At 37.9% G+C, this 13,824-nt stretch overlaps 1 protein-coding gene across 1 annotated transcript in view; it reads right to left on the bottom strand.

Annotated features, from left to right (window-relative positions):
• Window positions 1-1,107: 1,107 nt before the first annotated feature.
• The window catches only part of cdh13 (cadherin 13, H-cadherin (heart)), a 255,361-nt gene continuing 242,644 nt past the window's right edge, over window positions 1,108-13,824 (bottom strand). Inside the window, exons 12-14 of the mRNA XM_056766740.1 lie at window positions 12,014-12,247; window positions 10,864-11,082; window positions 1,108-2,194 (exon numbers count right to left, since the gene is read on the bottom strand). Coding sequence (XP_056622718.1) covers window positions 2,187-2,194; window positions 10,864-11,082; window positions 12,014-12,247 — 461 coding nt within the window. The 3' untranslated portion in view covers window positions 1,108-2,186. The remainder of the gene's footprint in view (window positions 2,195-10,863; window positions 11,083-12,013; window positions 12,248-13,824) is intronic.

Genomic DNA, 13,824 nt, shown 5'->3' with positions numbered 1-13,824 from the left:
GAAGCAAAGCGCTTGTGCATTTGATATTTTGGGTTCGGTTTTAAAACATGCCATACAAAAGTAATCAGTGCGACTTCTGACGACAATGTATTATGAAGCAAATTGATCGGTCTCTAAAACAAATATTAAATATCATGTGTAAACTACAGCAGATTCTGCGACTGAAACTTCGGACGAAAATCAATCGCACCCAAGTGCCTTCCACACTTGGTTGGATCTCTAGAAGTGGAAATTCGAAAGGGAGATTGGCTGTCTCTCATAACATAGCTGCTTCGATCACACGAGCGAACTGAATAATAAATATCAACCCATTTCAATATCAATACCAAAGCCATTTTCTCTTTATTCGACACGACACTTTGCATTAGTTCCTTCAGCAATGCTTTTTTTAAGGTCGCAAAAATTTAAACGCGTTTAAAACGCGCTTCTCCTGCCCGGTCCGCGCCTGAAGCTCACGCTATGATGTTGCCTGTATCTGTGCATCGAATGTTCATATCATAACACGGCACCCAAGGACTTACATTATATAATCCCCTATTTTTAGCCATTCTGGTTAAAAACTCTTCGGATCTATACGATTCACAAGAAGGGCATATTGGGATTCAAAACGGTGAAATTCGCAGAAAAGCGGATGTTGGAACTATCACATGCTGCATCGCGAAAAGTTGTCTTGGTCCATGGAAAATATGTAACGTTCATTCTGGTTGGCCCAAGGACAAAACAATTATGCTATTATCTTGATTCTGGTTGGCCCAAGGATAAAAAAAGACGATGCTGTTATCTTGATTCTGATTGGCCAAACGAATCCAGACGCTGGATCATAGAAGTTTCAGCTAAAGAGATTCATCTTCATGAATTATTTTTTTCTAAATAAAAAACATTACGTTGTCCCATAAAACAGTAGTCCAAGTACTAAAGTCTTCAGCTGTATAAGATCACCTAAAGATTGTAGCCTTGAAAAGTTAATTATCATTTTGTGTTTAAGACGTATTTACTGTATTTATAATCATAAAAATGTGAACATTTCATATCTCATCATACATTTTATTTTCCATTTTTTGACTGCTGAATAATCTTAAACAAATGACCAGTTAAAGTAGTGGGAAGTACAGTAACAGCTTTATTAAATTAGTGCAAAAGACATACTCATTCACCACATCATCTTTTTTCTTTCCATTTTCAGAACTTATGGGGTCTTTCACGCAAACCCACACACACATTTTGTTTTTTTATCTGTATTTTTCTTTTTCGTTCTCTCTTTTTATTTTCTTCTCACAAGCGCAAAAAAAGAAGAAAAAAGAAACCACCAAATCAAATGCTGTCCTTGGCCACTTCGACTGACCCAAGAGGAAGGAGAAAAACAAAATGCGTACCGTCGAAAACAAGGATCACGAAACACTTTTGTCTGCAACTCGGTCTCCAGATTCCAAAACCGGAGCGTAAATAAAGGAAAAACATCAATGGCATTAGAAATAGTCCCTAAATTTGCAAAAAACATACAGTTATTTTCTTTTTTGTGAGGGGTCTTTAAAGAAAAAGCAGTACATAATTTAATTAATAGATTTGTACATTGGTAAAAAATAAAATATATATAGTGTACATTTCCCTCCCACTATTTCACACATTACTATAAAGATATATTGTGTTCCACTCCATAACAACTAATCAAACCGAAAACAAAATAAGGACGCAAGACATTTTTTTAGACTTTGAAGGCTTCTGGCTACCACCCTGCCCTAAGAAAACACAACCACTGCAGACTAAAGAGGCCTTGTGTCCTTCCCTTACATTAGTAGACAAGATCAAATACAGTAGTCTTTAACCAGAGGAAACTAAAGTACATCAAAATGTCCAATCGCTTTGGCCCCATCCAATACATCCTTGTTCCAGTGAGAGAGTTCATCGGGTGGTCGCATCCATGATGTTTTTCAGAGGTACTGTGTGAGAGGACAGGAAGTGCAGGGAGGGTGGGGAGGAAGAGACAGATGAAGTGATCCCGGTGAAAGGGTGGAGGGAGCGGTTGGGAACAGAGAAACAAAGGCCAGGGGACAGCTGACATGAGAAGTCAAGGGTGCAAGGTGTCTTTTAGGAGAGGTCTTCTCCCTCCTCAGCCTGGTCTGTGTGTGGAGAAGAGAAGAATGGTTTCTTCAGAGTTGCAAAAGGACTACAGTAAGAATCAGCAGAACTTACAAGCCTGAGAAAGAGAAGAGAGCAAATGTGAAAAATACAGAATTCCCAGCTGTTATACATTTTGAGGTCACGCTTCAAATAAATCTGATTTGGTTTTCAAATCCAATATTTAGGATTAAGTGTCCACACTGTCATTGGGCATCTAATGATATTGGATCCATTTGTTTACACAGTGTAGTCAGTGTCTGGTAATATCAATATCAGTTGCCATGGTAATGATTTAAGCTTAAGACAAGACGCCTAGAGATATAGAAAATAGCTACTGCTCATGTTTACTTATACGTCATTCTGTGAATGTATGAAAATGAAAACTTCAGATCTCCATCACATCCATAATAACACAAAACTATATCAAACCCGATTTTTTTTTTTCAAAATTGCATTTTAATTGGATTTCAGACCAGATGGGTTTGTTTTCAGGCTGTTTAGACCACAAACAATAATGGAAACTCGGTTAGACACACCAAAATAATGTTTGCTGCCTGTCTGAGCAAAGTTTTACATTGATAAGTAACTAAAAAACTATTTTTTAGAATGTGATTTGAAATTTTAAGAGCATCATGATTTATTTACTTTAATGTTTATGAAGCAAAAGAAGCGAGTACATGATATGCAGCTAATCAATGAAAGCACTCAATGAATGAAACGTCATTGAAATTGTAAAGTAAAAACAAATTTTCCCTATTTTCTTCGCCATGATCATCGTAAAATAAGATTAAAATGTAGTTTTGAAAAATGCAAGGTGTAATTTCACAAGACTTGAGCGAAATGAATTGGCTTGCGGAACTCTGAGTCTAAGAGATCGAACAGGGCCACATCAGATGTGAGAGAATATTAAATGGGGGACTATTGATTTTGTATTTTTGGTGCTTGTTGTTTTTTCCCCACATTTGCATTGCTTGCTCATGGCAGATGAAAAGAGAAATACGATTCAAACAGCACATAATATTCGCGTAGACGTTGGTAGACAAACACTATTTCCGAAAAATCCTTCATTCATGTAGGGAGACCTTAAAAACGCGGATTCTTCTTCCCCCTTAGGCGATCTGAATGTATTCCCGAAACATCCGACAAACACAACTAAGACGCAATACAGTCAATCGAGGGGCATGTAAAATGCTGTTTACCCACTTAACCTCAACATGCATAAAATGCTCCATCCTAAAAGTGAATGCTGGGGACCCTCGAGTCCAGTGGCATATAAGTGCAGAAGGAAGCCGCAATGCAGTCAGCAAGATGGAGGATAGTTTGATCTAATTATCATCACCCTGATTGAAGGAAAGTAGTTGTGGCAGCAGTCAGCTGGAGTTGAGGCAAGCACAATAACACATGTGACCCTTGCGCTCCCGAGCTGTATCCATCATCTCCACAACCCTTCTCATTCCCTGCCTTAATTTATCTTTCCATCAGTCAAGAAGGAAAGTTACTGGTGATGGGATTTAAGTTTAGAGCCACGAGACCAGCTCGATAGAGTCCTAATAAGTTCAAGCTGCGCAGACTTAATGAACCGGAGACATAATTAAAAACTTAAGCACACTCGTTCGCTCTCTAAACATTATGTAACTTCAGTTTACATAATGCGCCAAAGCTTTGCTATATTAATAATCAAATCTGTTTTGGGAAGATAACACACTATACTTGCTGAAATTTAACTACAAATATGAAATTATTTCTTGAAATTTAACAAGTAGGTCGGAAACATAGTCTGGGTATGTACGTATACTGTGTTAACACAAAACGCTGGGCCAATGCTGATAACAAACCTCGGTTCTGAAGGGAGCAGGAGACGCAAATTGAAGGAACAGGGCACCCAAAAATCTAAATTCTGTCTTTAGTTAAGTAGATCCAAATCTGTATACAATAAATATCTTTGTTCAAATGAACACAGATAAAGATATTTGGAAGAATGCCTGAAACTAAACAGTTCTTGGCCACCATTGACTACCATAGCAGGAAAAATTGCTTTTCGCTTGAACAGAAAACAAGATATTTTGAAGAATGTAGGAAAACAAACCGTTCGGTTCATTGTCATTTTCCTACTTTGGGTGTCAATGGTAGCCAAGAACTGTTTGGTCACAAGCATTCTTCCAAATATCTTTCTCTGTGTTTATCGGAACAAAGAAATTATACAGATTTGAAACAACTTGAAGGTGAGTAAATGGTGACGGAATTTTTCAGTTTTGGGGGAACTGTCCCTTCAAAGTCATAGTTTCATAATTAAGGTGTGTAATGTATTTACTACAAAAAAGACATAAGATCACCAACCTGCATCCAAAATACACTAACAGTCAGTCTAAGTCTCTCTACAACGAGAATGTGTGTACTTGCGTTCCATTATAAATTCAATCCGCAATGCAACGGCGTGTAAAGCAGAGCTTGCATGGCTAGAAGCATAAAGTATATTTTAGGCTTTAAAATTAATTAGCGGGAAAAGGTGATGCTTTATCTTCTAGCTGCACCGTGAACGTTATGTCAAAAAACAAGTGGGTAGGAGAGCTAAAAAATAACAGGTCGATGCTGTTGAAATTTATCTTTCCCTCGAGACAGGCCACATCAGGACCCAGAGTGGATTAAAGAGAAAAAGAGTCCGTCTTGGCAGAAAAGGGGATTTAAACTTCAGTAGGTCGGGCTGTTAGCTGCATGGTGGACACAGCTCAGCCTTACTTCCCTGTTTGTGAATTAATTATATTTCATTCCTTTAGGGAATCTTTCATCAGATTACAGAAACGTTTCAGAGGTCTGCTGAGAATATCGGCGTTCTTCATTTGGAGCAAAAATATCATGCTAGAAACACTCATCGCTGCTGTCTCATATGTCATTTTCAATTACTGTAATTATTAACTACAACTTTGATTGACATTTGAAATCCACCTGCTTACGGTCTGAACTGCTTCTGTTATCAGCAGGGAAAAGAGCTATTTGAAGCTTTCCATTTGTGAGATTTGTGATTTTGTCACCAGCACAGTGACACTGGAATATTTTAAGAGCAACAACAACCGATATCTTTGCTGCTTATCTACTTCACAAATGCAAGTGATTCTATAACCTCGAAGTTGCGAATATAATATGTTATCTCATTTTATATTCATCTTACTTATCCGAATGCACAGACTTTATGCATAAGGTTTGACACCATAAGATTGGGCATCATATTGCTTATTTCGGTTGAAGTCGTTTTTGCAAACTGCACTATGATTGAGATCAGATTGAGGTTGTCATATCACAGTTTAGAAGATTTATATTATTCATAACCGAGGACTCAATTGTGTATCGTTTGTTTCATTTAAGTACATTTTTCTCAGATGTTGTACAATAATATGTGAAAAACAAAAAGACAATTGAGAAAACGGTTGACATGTATTATAATAAGAGTACAGTTTAAAAAAAGACATTATTTAGAATTTTTCTGAAAGGAGTTGAGTAACATCTTCAGTTGAAAAATTGAAAGAGACACTTCACTCACAAATGACAATTCTGTCATCTTTTCCTCTCTTTCGAGTTGTTAGAAATCTGTATACATTTCTTTGTTATAATGATCACAGAAAGATAATTGGAAGAATGCTTACAACCAGACAGATTTTGCCCCCCGTCGACTACCAAAGTCCAATTGCAGTCAAAATTGCCCCAGAACTGTTTGCTGTCCTACATTCTTAAAAATTTCTTCTTTTGTGTTCAACAGAACCAAAAAAAGGATTTTTCCTACTATGGGAGTCAATGGTGGGCAAGATCTGTTTGGTTATGAGCGTTCTTCCAAAATCTTTATCTTTGTTCATTAGAACAAAGAAATTTATACAGATTTCCAACAACTCGAAGTGAATAAATATATTCATTTTTGGATGAAGTATCCCTTTTAGAAACAAGTTAAAACTTAATAAGCATTTTCAGTCCTTAAGTCTCCATATCCCCCCGAAAACAATTTCGATATAAAAATTACTCTGTTTTGTACATTTCGTGAACTTTCCTTTGTGTGCAGTTTAAAACCACACATACAGGGGGCAGTATGGACCTCTTGGCATACATTTCTCTGTTTAACATATGTACCTAACATTGTCCTGCGTGCCCTGGTTTAAGTCTCAATTTCTACATCAAAGCCTTTTGTCAGTGTAAGAGATCATTTTCTTCACGACATTTCAGAATCCCGCCTTGCCTTGTGTTGAAAATGTGTTGTTTTCACAGGCCGGTGTAATCAGATACACAAATTCGATGGCGCCACATTTCCAAGGACAAACAAAATCAATGGACTCAAAGGGCAAATCAGCACGTTTGGCAAACTGTCATCAAGAACTGTAACAATGGCTCCTGCGGGACTGAAAGTGTTGAGATTAATGAATGTGTGTGAAAAGGTGCCAGCCGTGGCCATGGCACCGCTGGAGAAAGAGTGACACGTGCCGGAAAGCTACGGCATTTGGTGCAGGATCTAACAACTTTAATGGGAGCTGAACTTGTGTGGATTTCCCAGAATATCTGTTTGTGGGCTTCCCAAAGGCTTTCATACATTATTTAAGGGGGCACTAAAGCAGGTCTGCCACAGTCCTTTATCTTTCTGAATGAAGAAAGAACACAGAGTATAGATTTTTCTGTCCGTGGAGCAGAAGGTTAGAGACGAGCAAGCTAAAAATACACACATGTGAAGCAACACAAACTAAACTATCCCTTTAAAATTAAAATGATGTCGCAACCATTTACTCATGTTGTCTCAAACTCCAAATTTATTTATTGTAACACAAAAATAGAAATGTTGGATCTCGTGCTATATTTCAAGTCTTCTGAAGTCATTATGCGAAGAAAAGACCAAAATCTAAGTGATTATTTACTTATAATTTTCTCCTTCAATGATCAAGAAGATCAGAGAACCACTGTGACCGGTTCACTGACTTAGTGAAAGTATTATGGGTCTGAAACAACGTAACTGACATTTACATTTTTGGAAGTACAATTTGAATAACGTCAAACCACAGGAGTGAAAAAGTCATCCTACAGCAATGTGAAAGAATGACAGCATGACAAGGCACATGTGATAAATTTGAGGTTGTCAAAATTATATTTGAACTTTTCCAAAATACAAAAATGTGAACGTGAACTTGTTCTCTTTGCAATATTTGAGGTCTGAAAAAATACAGGGCATCCTTTCTGTTATTTTATTACTAATATCTAATACAAATAAATGCAAAAAGAAACTGTGTTTGTTTAAAATTTGGGTGAAATATTGTTAGCAGTTCACAGAATGAAACGAAAATGATCATTTACCTAAACACATATAAATAGAAAAAACTGAAAATTGTCTTTAAAATGGTCTCCTATTTTTTTCTGTGGCTGTATAAACATCATGTACAGTCAACATTTCCAGTTGAAGTAAAGCACACCACACGCTAACTCCCCGAAAGCATTTCATGTCATCTGCCCACAAAGAAATGCAATGTTCGCCTTGACACAGAACAATGTATGTATGACAGTAATGAGAGTGTGGGTATGTGTCTCCTGTAGAGCTGATGGATGAAGCGGAAGGCTGTCTAATCTTTCAGCCGGTGTTCTTCTGAGCTCCTGCTCTTATCTGTCTGAGCTCACTGGGTCTCTGTCAGCTGGGGTCAGGGTTCATTAAGGTGATAAGGAAATTGAAGTCAGACACTCTCTCCCTCCCACTCAATCAGTATGTGACACAGTGGCACGGCCCCTCCTGGCTGTGTCGTCTCATGTGATTGTCAAACACGCTCTTGCTGGAGTCATTAGAGTGCGTGTAGTGCTGTACCGGTCCTGATGCTGCAGGGACCCGCGTGTTCCAACTCTGTGGTGTCACAGGAGGTTCCAACACATGCACACGCATTTCATTCTGCCTGTCTCAGTACAATCTCCCTTAATACATCACTGAGCGAACGTAGCAAACACATGCATACATATAGCTATATTTAGATCAGACATACAAAGTGGGGTCTTTTTTGCTTTTGGTTTTATTTGAAAGAAATTAAACATTTAAAATGAAAATAAATATATATACAGCCGAAGAAAAAATGAAGAGACCAAATTTTGTGACATATACTGTAGTCATCCAACAGCAATGTGAAAGACTTACAGCATGACAAGACACATAAAGAACTGTGATAAAAATACAAATGTACTTTTCTAAATACATTACTGTTCTGTCGTGTTCCTTAAAAGGAAATTTGGGAGAAATATTTTTGGTAGTTCACAGAATGAAACAAAAATGATAATTTTACCAAAACACATACCTATAAATAAATTGTAAATAATTCTCTTCATTTTTTTCATGGCTGTAAAAAAACGTTCCAAACAATTCTCGTGAAATACATTTACTATAGACTGCATTTCTGTAAACACAGTTTTTGTTTGTTTTCTGAAAGATGTTGTAGATGGAACGTATATTTTTATACTAAAAAAATATTAAAATATAAAGCCAAAATATGCATGCACCATAATATATGCATGGAGATAACACAAACAACAGAATAATGAGGAGCGAACGACGAGAAAGAGCTGATCTGACAACACATGATTCACATGATTTTTTGCTCCACTGTGCCATGCATTACAGATGGATCTACCCTCTATCCAAACTGGGCCTTGGGCATGGAACCCAGCCAAAGACCCCCACACACACATGCATATCTGAGCAGAAACACATCCCTTCTGAATGGAGAGAGGGAAGCTGAAATCTCAGATTTATTTTTCACCCTTTTTCCATTTTAGAATGGCTGTAAAAAGCTCCATTATGTTCCACCCTCACTGAAGGAGTGAATTATTAATGTTATTGCTGGGGGAAACAGTCACCAAGGGACCGTGTGCAGGTTTGGACGGGAGATTAACTGTGGGACAAACACATAACACAACGCCAAACACACACACACCGAGTACGAGAGACGTTTAAAACCTGTTGTAAACTAGCCTTTAATCTCTGCATATTATTTCAAATTCTTCTATGTCTCTCTTGTGGCTATAACGCTGCCTCTTTCTATGCTGTAAATCTATCCAGATATGGATCAACTCCTAATGCAGTTAGAGGATTTACCATTGTAAACAGATACAGGGCCACTAAAGACTTCTGGGGAAAAGGCCAAACTCCTGCCAAACTTGACAGCAAGGTATGTAGAGTGTTACTCTTTACAATTAACACTGAGGTGAAGATGCAAACATGGATGACGTCGTGTTTTCAAGCATTGGGTTAAAGAGACATTGCATAAAACATCATCTGCGTCTCTTTTTCATTATGCAGCAGAAACATACTTAAAGACAGATTTACCTAAAAAGCTTTTTTATTTTTGTTATTCTATTATTATAAGCTCCAGTCGATAACTTTTGTCTCTATATTGGCATAAAATTGCAGGTTATGTCACATACTTTTATGACTTCATGTACGATCTTAATATGGGTTGAAGTCACAGTCAACAGTCCTAAAGTCTAAACCAATCTGACACTATAATTTACTACACTGTGAAGTGACTGGTTCCCTCTGTATCAGCAGCCAATGAGCTTGCTGCTCTACTTTTAAATCTCAGCTAGTGATTGTCGTAGCAGTGCAGCGCGTTTCAGAAACCCTCCTCCTTCCCCAGCTCCACCTGTATAGACCTGCTACAAGGTGATCACATAAGCTACGGGGTTCATATATGTTATATGTGCAGCAGAATTCCCTCTACGCAAACAGCAGCATGTTGTGGATGTATTGGCAGTAGTAAGTCTTCGTACTTGCTCCGCCGCAGCAGCAGCGTAGCAGATCTATTCCACCAAGACCAAATATATCTAAATGACAGAACTGACATTTTCCACAAAATCGGACCTTAAGAAAATCAATTTTTACCTCACTGCGGTTTATGTACTTGCTCAAATTTTGATATTTTAAGTCTCGTGATTTATTCTTCCTTTTGTAGCATTTTTCAATTGGAAGATTTCTCGAGTCTACAATTAAACTGGTTCTATGTTTGCACTTGCAAGTGTTAAATCATGAATCTAACGCCGTTTTCCAAGTTGGAATTAGATCATTTCAGCTTTCCAAGCTGACTGAAGCACAGCCATTATTCAAGCAACTGTTAAAAGACTAATGAGGTAATTTGTCCCGAAAAGATCATACCAAATAAATTGGGCCGTGTCTCGAACTTAAAACTCAAGATGGCACATAGACACTTCATGTACAGTCGCACACTCTCCCTCAATATTTTAAGACTGCAAAAACTGAGTCATTTCATTTATCCCACACAAAACTTAATACCTCCATGGAAATGTATTCAGATTTACATTAAGGTGCAGAGAGCAGTTTATTTGGCCTTTAGGCCTCAATAATGTGACACATAAATACATTGAATAAATACAAGCGGGTCTGCAAGCAGCTGGGGAACTGGACTGTACAGCCACCTGAACCTAAACAGGTTTAAAATCCTTTAAAAGACGCCCGGAGAAGTCTGTTCAGATGTGCTGGTGCCGAACAGAATAACAAGGTTCCAAGTTCAAGGATTAAGAAAGTTAATGGCTTTTGTGGAAAACTGCAGAGGTTCTGAATTTCCATATATTTTTGCTGTCAGGCAGAATCGCGCCTTCGGAACACTTGTTATATTTATTTGCACTTTATTAGAAGCCATCATAACTGTAAACTTCCTATAGATGGAAATTTCCAGCATTTCTGTAAGGATGAATGAATGTTTTCAAGGGTTGTAAAGGGGTGATACTCACAGAGGACGGAGAGCAGAACCAGGCCGAGCAGCAGCAAAAGGTTTGTTTGGACCGAGCCGGCGCCGCTGCAGTCCATTCTGTTTTTCTTACAGGTGCACACTTGAACTTTGAGATCCGTGTTGTTGGATATGGGAGGGATGCCAGAGTCGGTCAGAACCAGAGGCAGGTTGTAGTTGGCCTTTTTAAGACTGTGCAGCAACATGATCTGCGAGTGGGTACCTGCAGAGAACCAAAGAAAAGGTTAATTTGTGTCCGACTCTGGACGAAGATGTCCAAACTCTCACCCTGACCTTAAATTGACCTAAATTTACATCGTTCTAAACATGTTTGCTTCCTGTGGACCAAAAAAGGTGATGATTAAATATATCCTGGCCTTGGTTTTCCAAATAATGAAAAGTGAATGGAGAGTAGATATATCATGCATATAGCTATATTTGAAGTCTTCTGAAGCCACACAATAGCTTTGCATTAGGAACAGAATGAAATTCAATGAAGTCAGCACCAATTTTAATTATAAGGAAAAGAACAACAAAAAATGTGGGTGTACGGTTCCTTTGAAGTCACATCATCGGTCTCTTTGCTCTGTATCACAGCATCTTCCACTGATTCTCTTTTCAAATAGCAAACAGAAGTCTGGAGATTTATCGGCTTTCTATATTTGAATGCCTGTCCTCAAGAGAGATGGGTAATCGAGAGTCTGCTAAGATAAACCCAAAATACACAGAGCTATTTGGTCTGTGTGATATCTAATGATAGACACCCACTGTTCTTAACTAAAAACAAATCCTATTTTTTCAGTACCACACCAACATATACGGCCTATATGACGCTTCTGAACAGACCAATTTCGATTTTAATCCTGGTGTCAATATAACAAACAAAAATAACATTTTTTTGGGGTGCACTTTTCCTTTACGGTAGCCTTTCAGCATCCAAAACACAAATTCTAATGCTAAAGTTTCAACAGGTTCTCCTATAAAACACCTTCTATATTTACTTTAACAGAATGATGCTGTAGATTAGCGTGGCATTTGGGTTTTTATCCCAATGTTAATCCAATTGGAATTTATCCAACAACATAATTTTGTCAACCTGGTGCCTCATATAGGTGGCAGATGCCCATTTCATTGCCATCTGAGAACTAATTTACCATTGATCCTGGATATCTTCCATGTTTTCTCCAGGCCTGGCTGTTTGCCTAGCTCGATCTTGAAAGGGTCCGTATTGGGATAAATGTCCTTGTCTCGTCCCCCGATCACCACCACGTTCATGTCTTTAGCGTCCTCGCACACGCGGACCACAGAAGGGAAGATGTAGGGCGCGTTGTCATTCTCGTCCTCCAGCGTTATTATCAGCGTACCTGTGCCAGTGGCGGGTGGACTGCCTAGTGGGGCAAGAGATAAGGGTGTATATGAAATTTATCTGTACTATCAAGAAAAATCACAACAGAGCAATGTTTTAAAAAGCCACTGTAGATTCAAAATAGAAAACGCAACATCACAGCACAACTCATACATGGGGGTAGGAGAAAGTATTTTATGATAAAAAAATTGCACACTTCATTTCCTAGCGTTATCCAATGAGCCTAAAGTGGTTCAAGTCTTCACCTACTTAAAACATCAAAGAGCGACTGGCTTCAGCCTTCAAACCTTTTTTCCATTTAGTCATCATTCACAATAAGACCAGGACATGTGTATTTAGGAAGAAGATAGGGTCTTTTTTTGATTCCATGTAGACTTCAAAGACTTGTGCCTTGACAAAAGCGTTCTGGCTTTGTATGCCATGTCAATTTTCTTTTAAATACGAAGAAATATTGTGCTTACACTTATCACTGGGCTCAGTCTTGCAAACTGACTGTGAAGCTAAATAGATAAATAGTGCAAAAAACAATAAAATGGCATCTATAAATTCACTAACCAATACAGCGGTTGAAAAGACAACGAGTGTTTTTGTCCGCTTGAAGAGAAAATGACCCTTCAGACACTCGCTGACTTGGAGCAAAACAAAAATCATCTTGATTTGAAAGGAAAGATGCTTCGATTGATATCAAATTGGACTTTATTGAATACTGCAGAGGGAAAAAAGTATTATTAAAGGCTTTTGAAATATTCTGTTTCTAGGAGATTAGCGGCTATTGCAAGACTGCATAATTACAAACAGCCCTGGAGGTCATTCGCAATTAACATCAGACGACAGGATCAGTAATTACAGAACCATTTTGTCCTCGTGTTGCCAGAAACGCTCGGGCATGAAAGGAAAGGAGAAAAGGCTTGATGTCAAAACAGCAGTCCAACTAACGTCTCGCTAGAAAGAGAAATGGGGTCCGTTCCAACAGCATCAATCCTATATGACTGCAGACAGCATTTAGAGGCAGAACAAAGTCGCCCTTGTCATGCTTTATTGATTTTCTACTCATAAAAACGGTAATGTGATGTAATCAGCTACTGTATGTAGAATATTTTTCAACATATCTTCAAAAACAAATGGCAATTACAATGTGTAATGGCATACAAAAAATAAATGTCTCTCCTAACACCGTAATTGCATTTTGGAGTGATAAAAGATTTTGTCATTTTAATTTTAATGTATCCTGATACAAAGGATTTTGAATATCATTTTAAATGATATTCAACCTACTTATATTTTTTTCGGAATTATATTTTTTTTATTGTAATGTCTACTTATACAAAGTATTTTCCAAATGATTTTCAACCTAATTATGTTGCCTAGCTTTTGCCAAAGTCAGCACTGCGTTAATCCTTCACAAAGAAAGTGATCAGGTGGTGGTGGTGACGTCCCAGGAACGAAGTTGATCATGAATATACATAATAAGTAATACTGTATGTTCTATTAAAGACAGCAGACACGATAGCTTTTCAGTGTTAAGAAAAAGGCTCTTATATTTTACAGGTTTAAATATATTCTGCCATACTGTGTTGTGTGATAACGGACCTCTAATGA

The sequence above is a fragment of the Triplophysa dalaica genome, chromosome 14 (genome assembly GCF_015846415.1).
Source record: "Triplophysa dalaica isolate WHDGS20190420 chromosome 14, ASM1584641v1, whole genome shotgun sequence".
Lineage (NCBI taxonomy): Eukaryota > Metazoa > Chordata > Actinopteri > Cypriniformes > Nemacheilidae > Triplophysa > Triplophysa dalaica.
The sequence above is the reverse complement of the archived record's forward strand: the minus strand, read 5'-3'. Positions and strand labels throughout refer to the sequence as shown.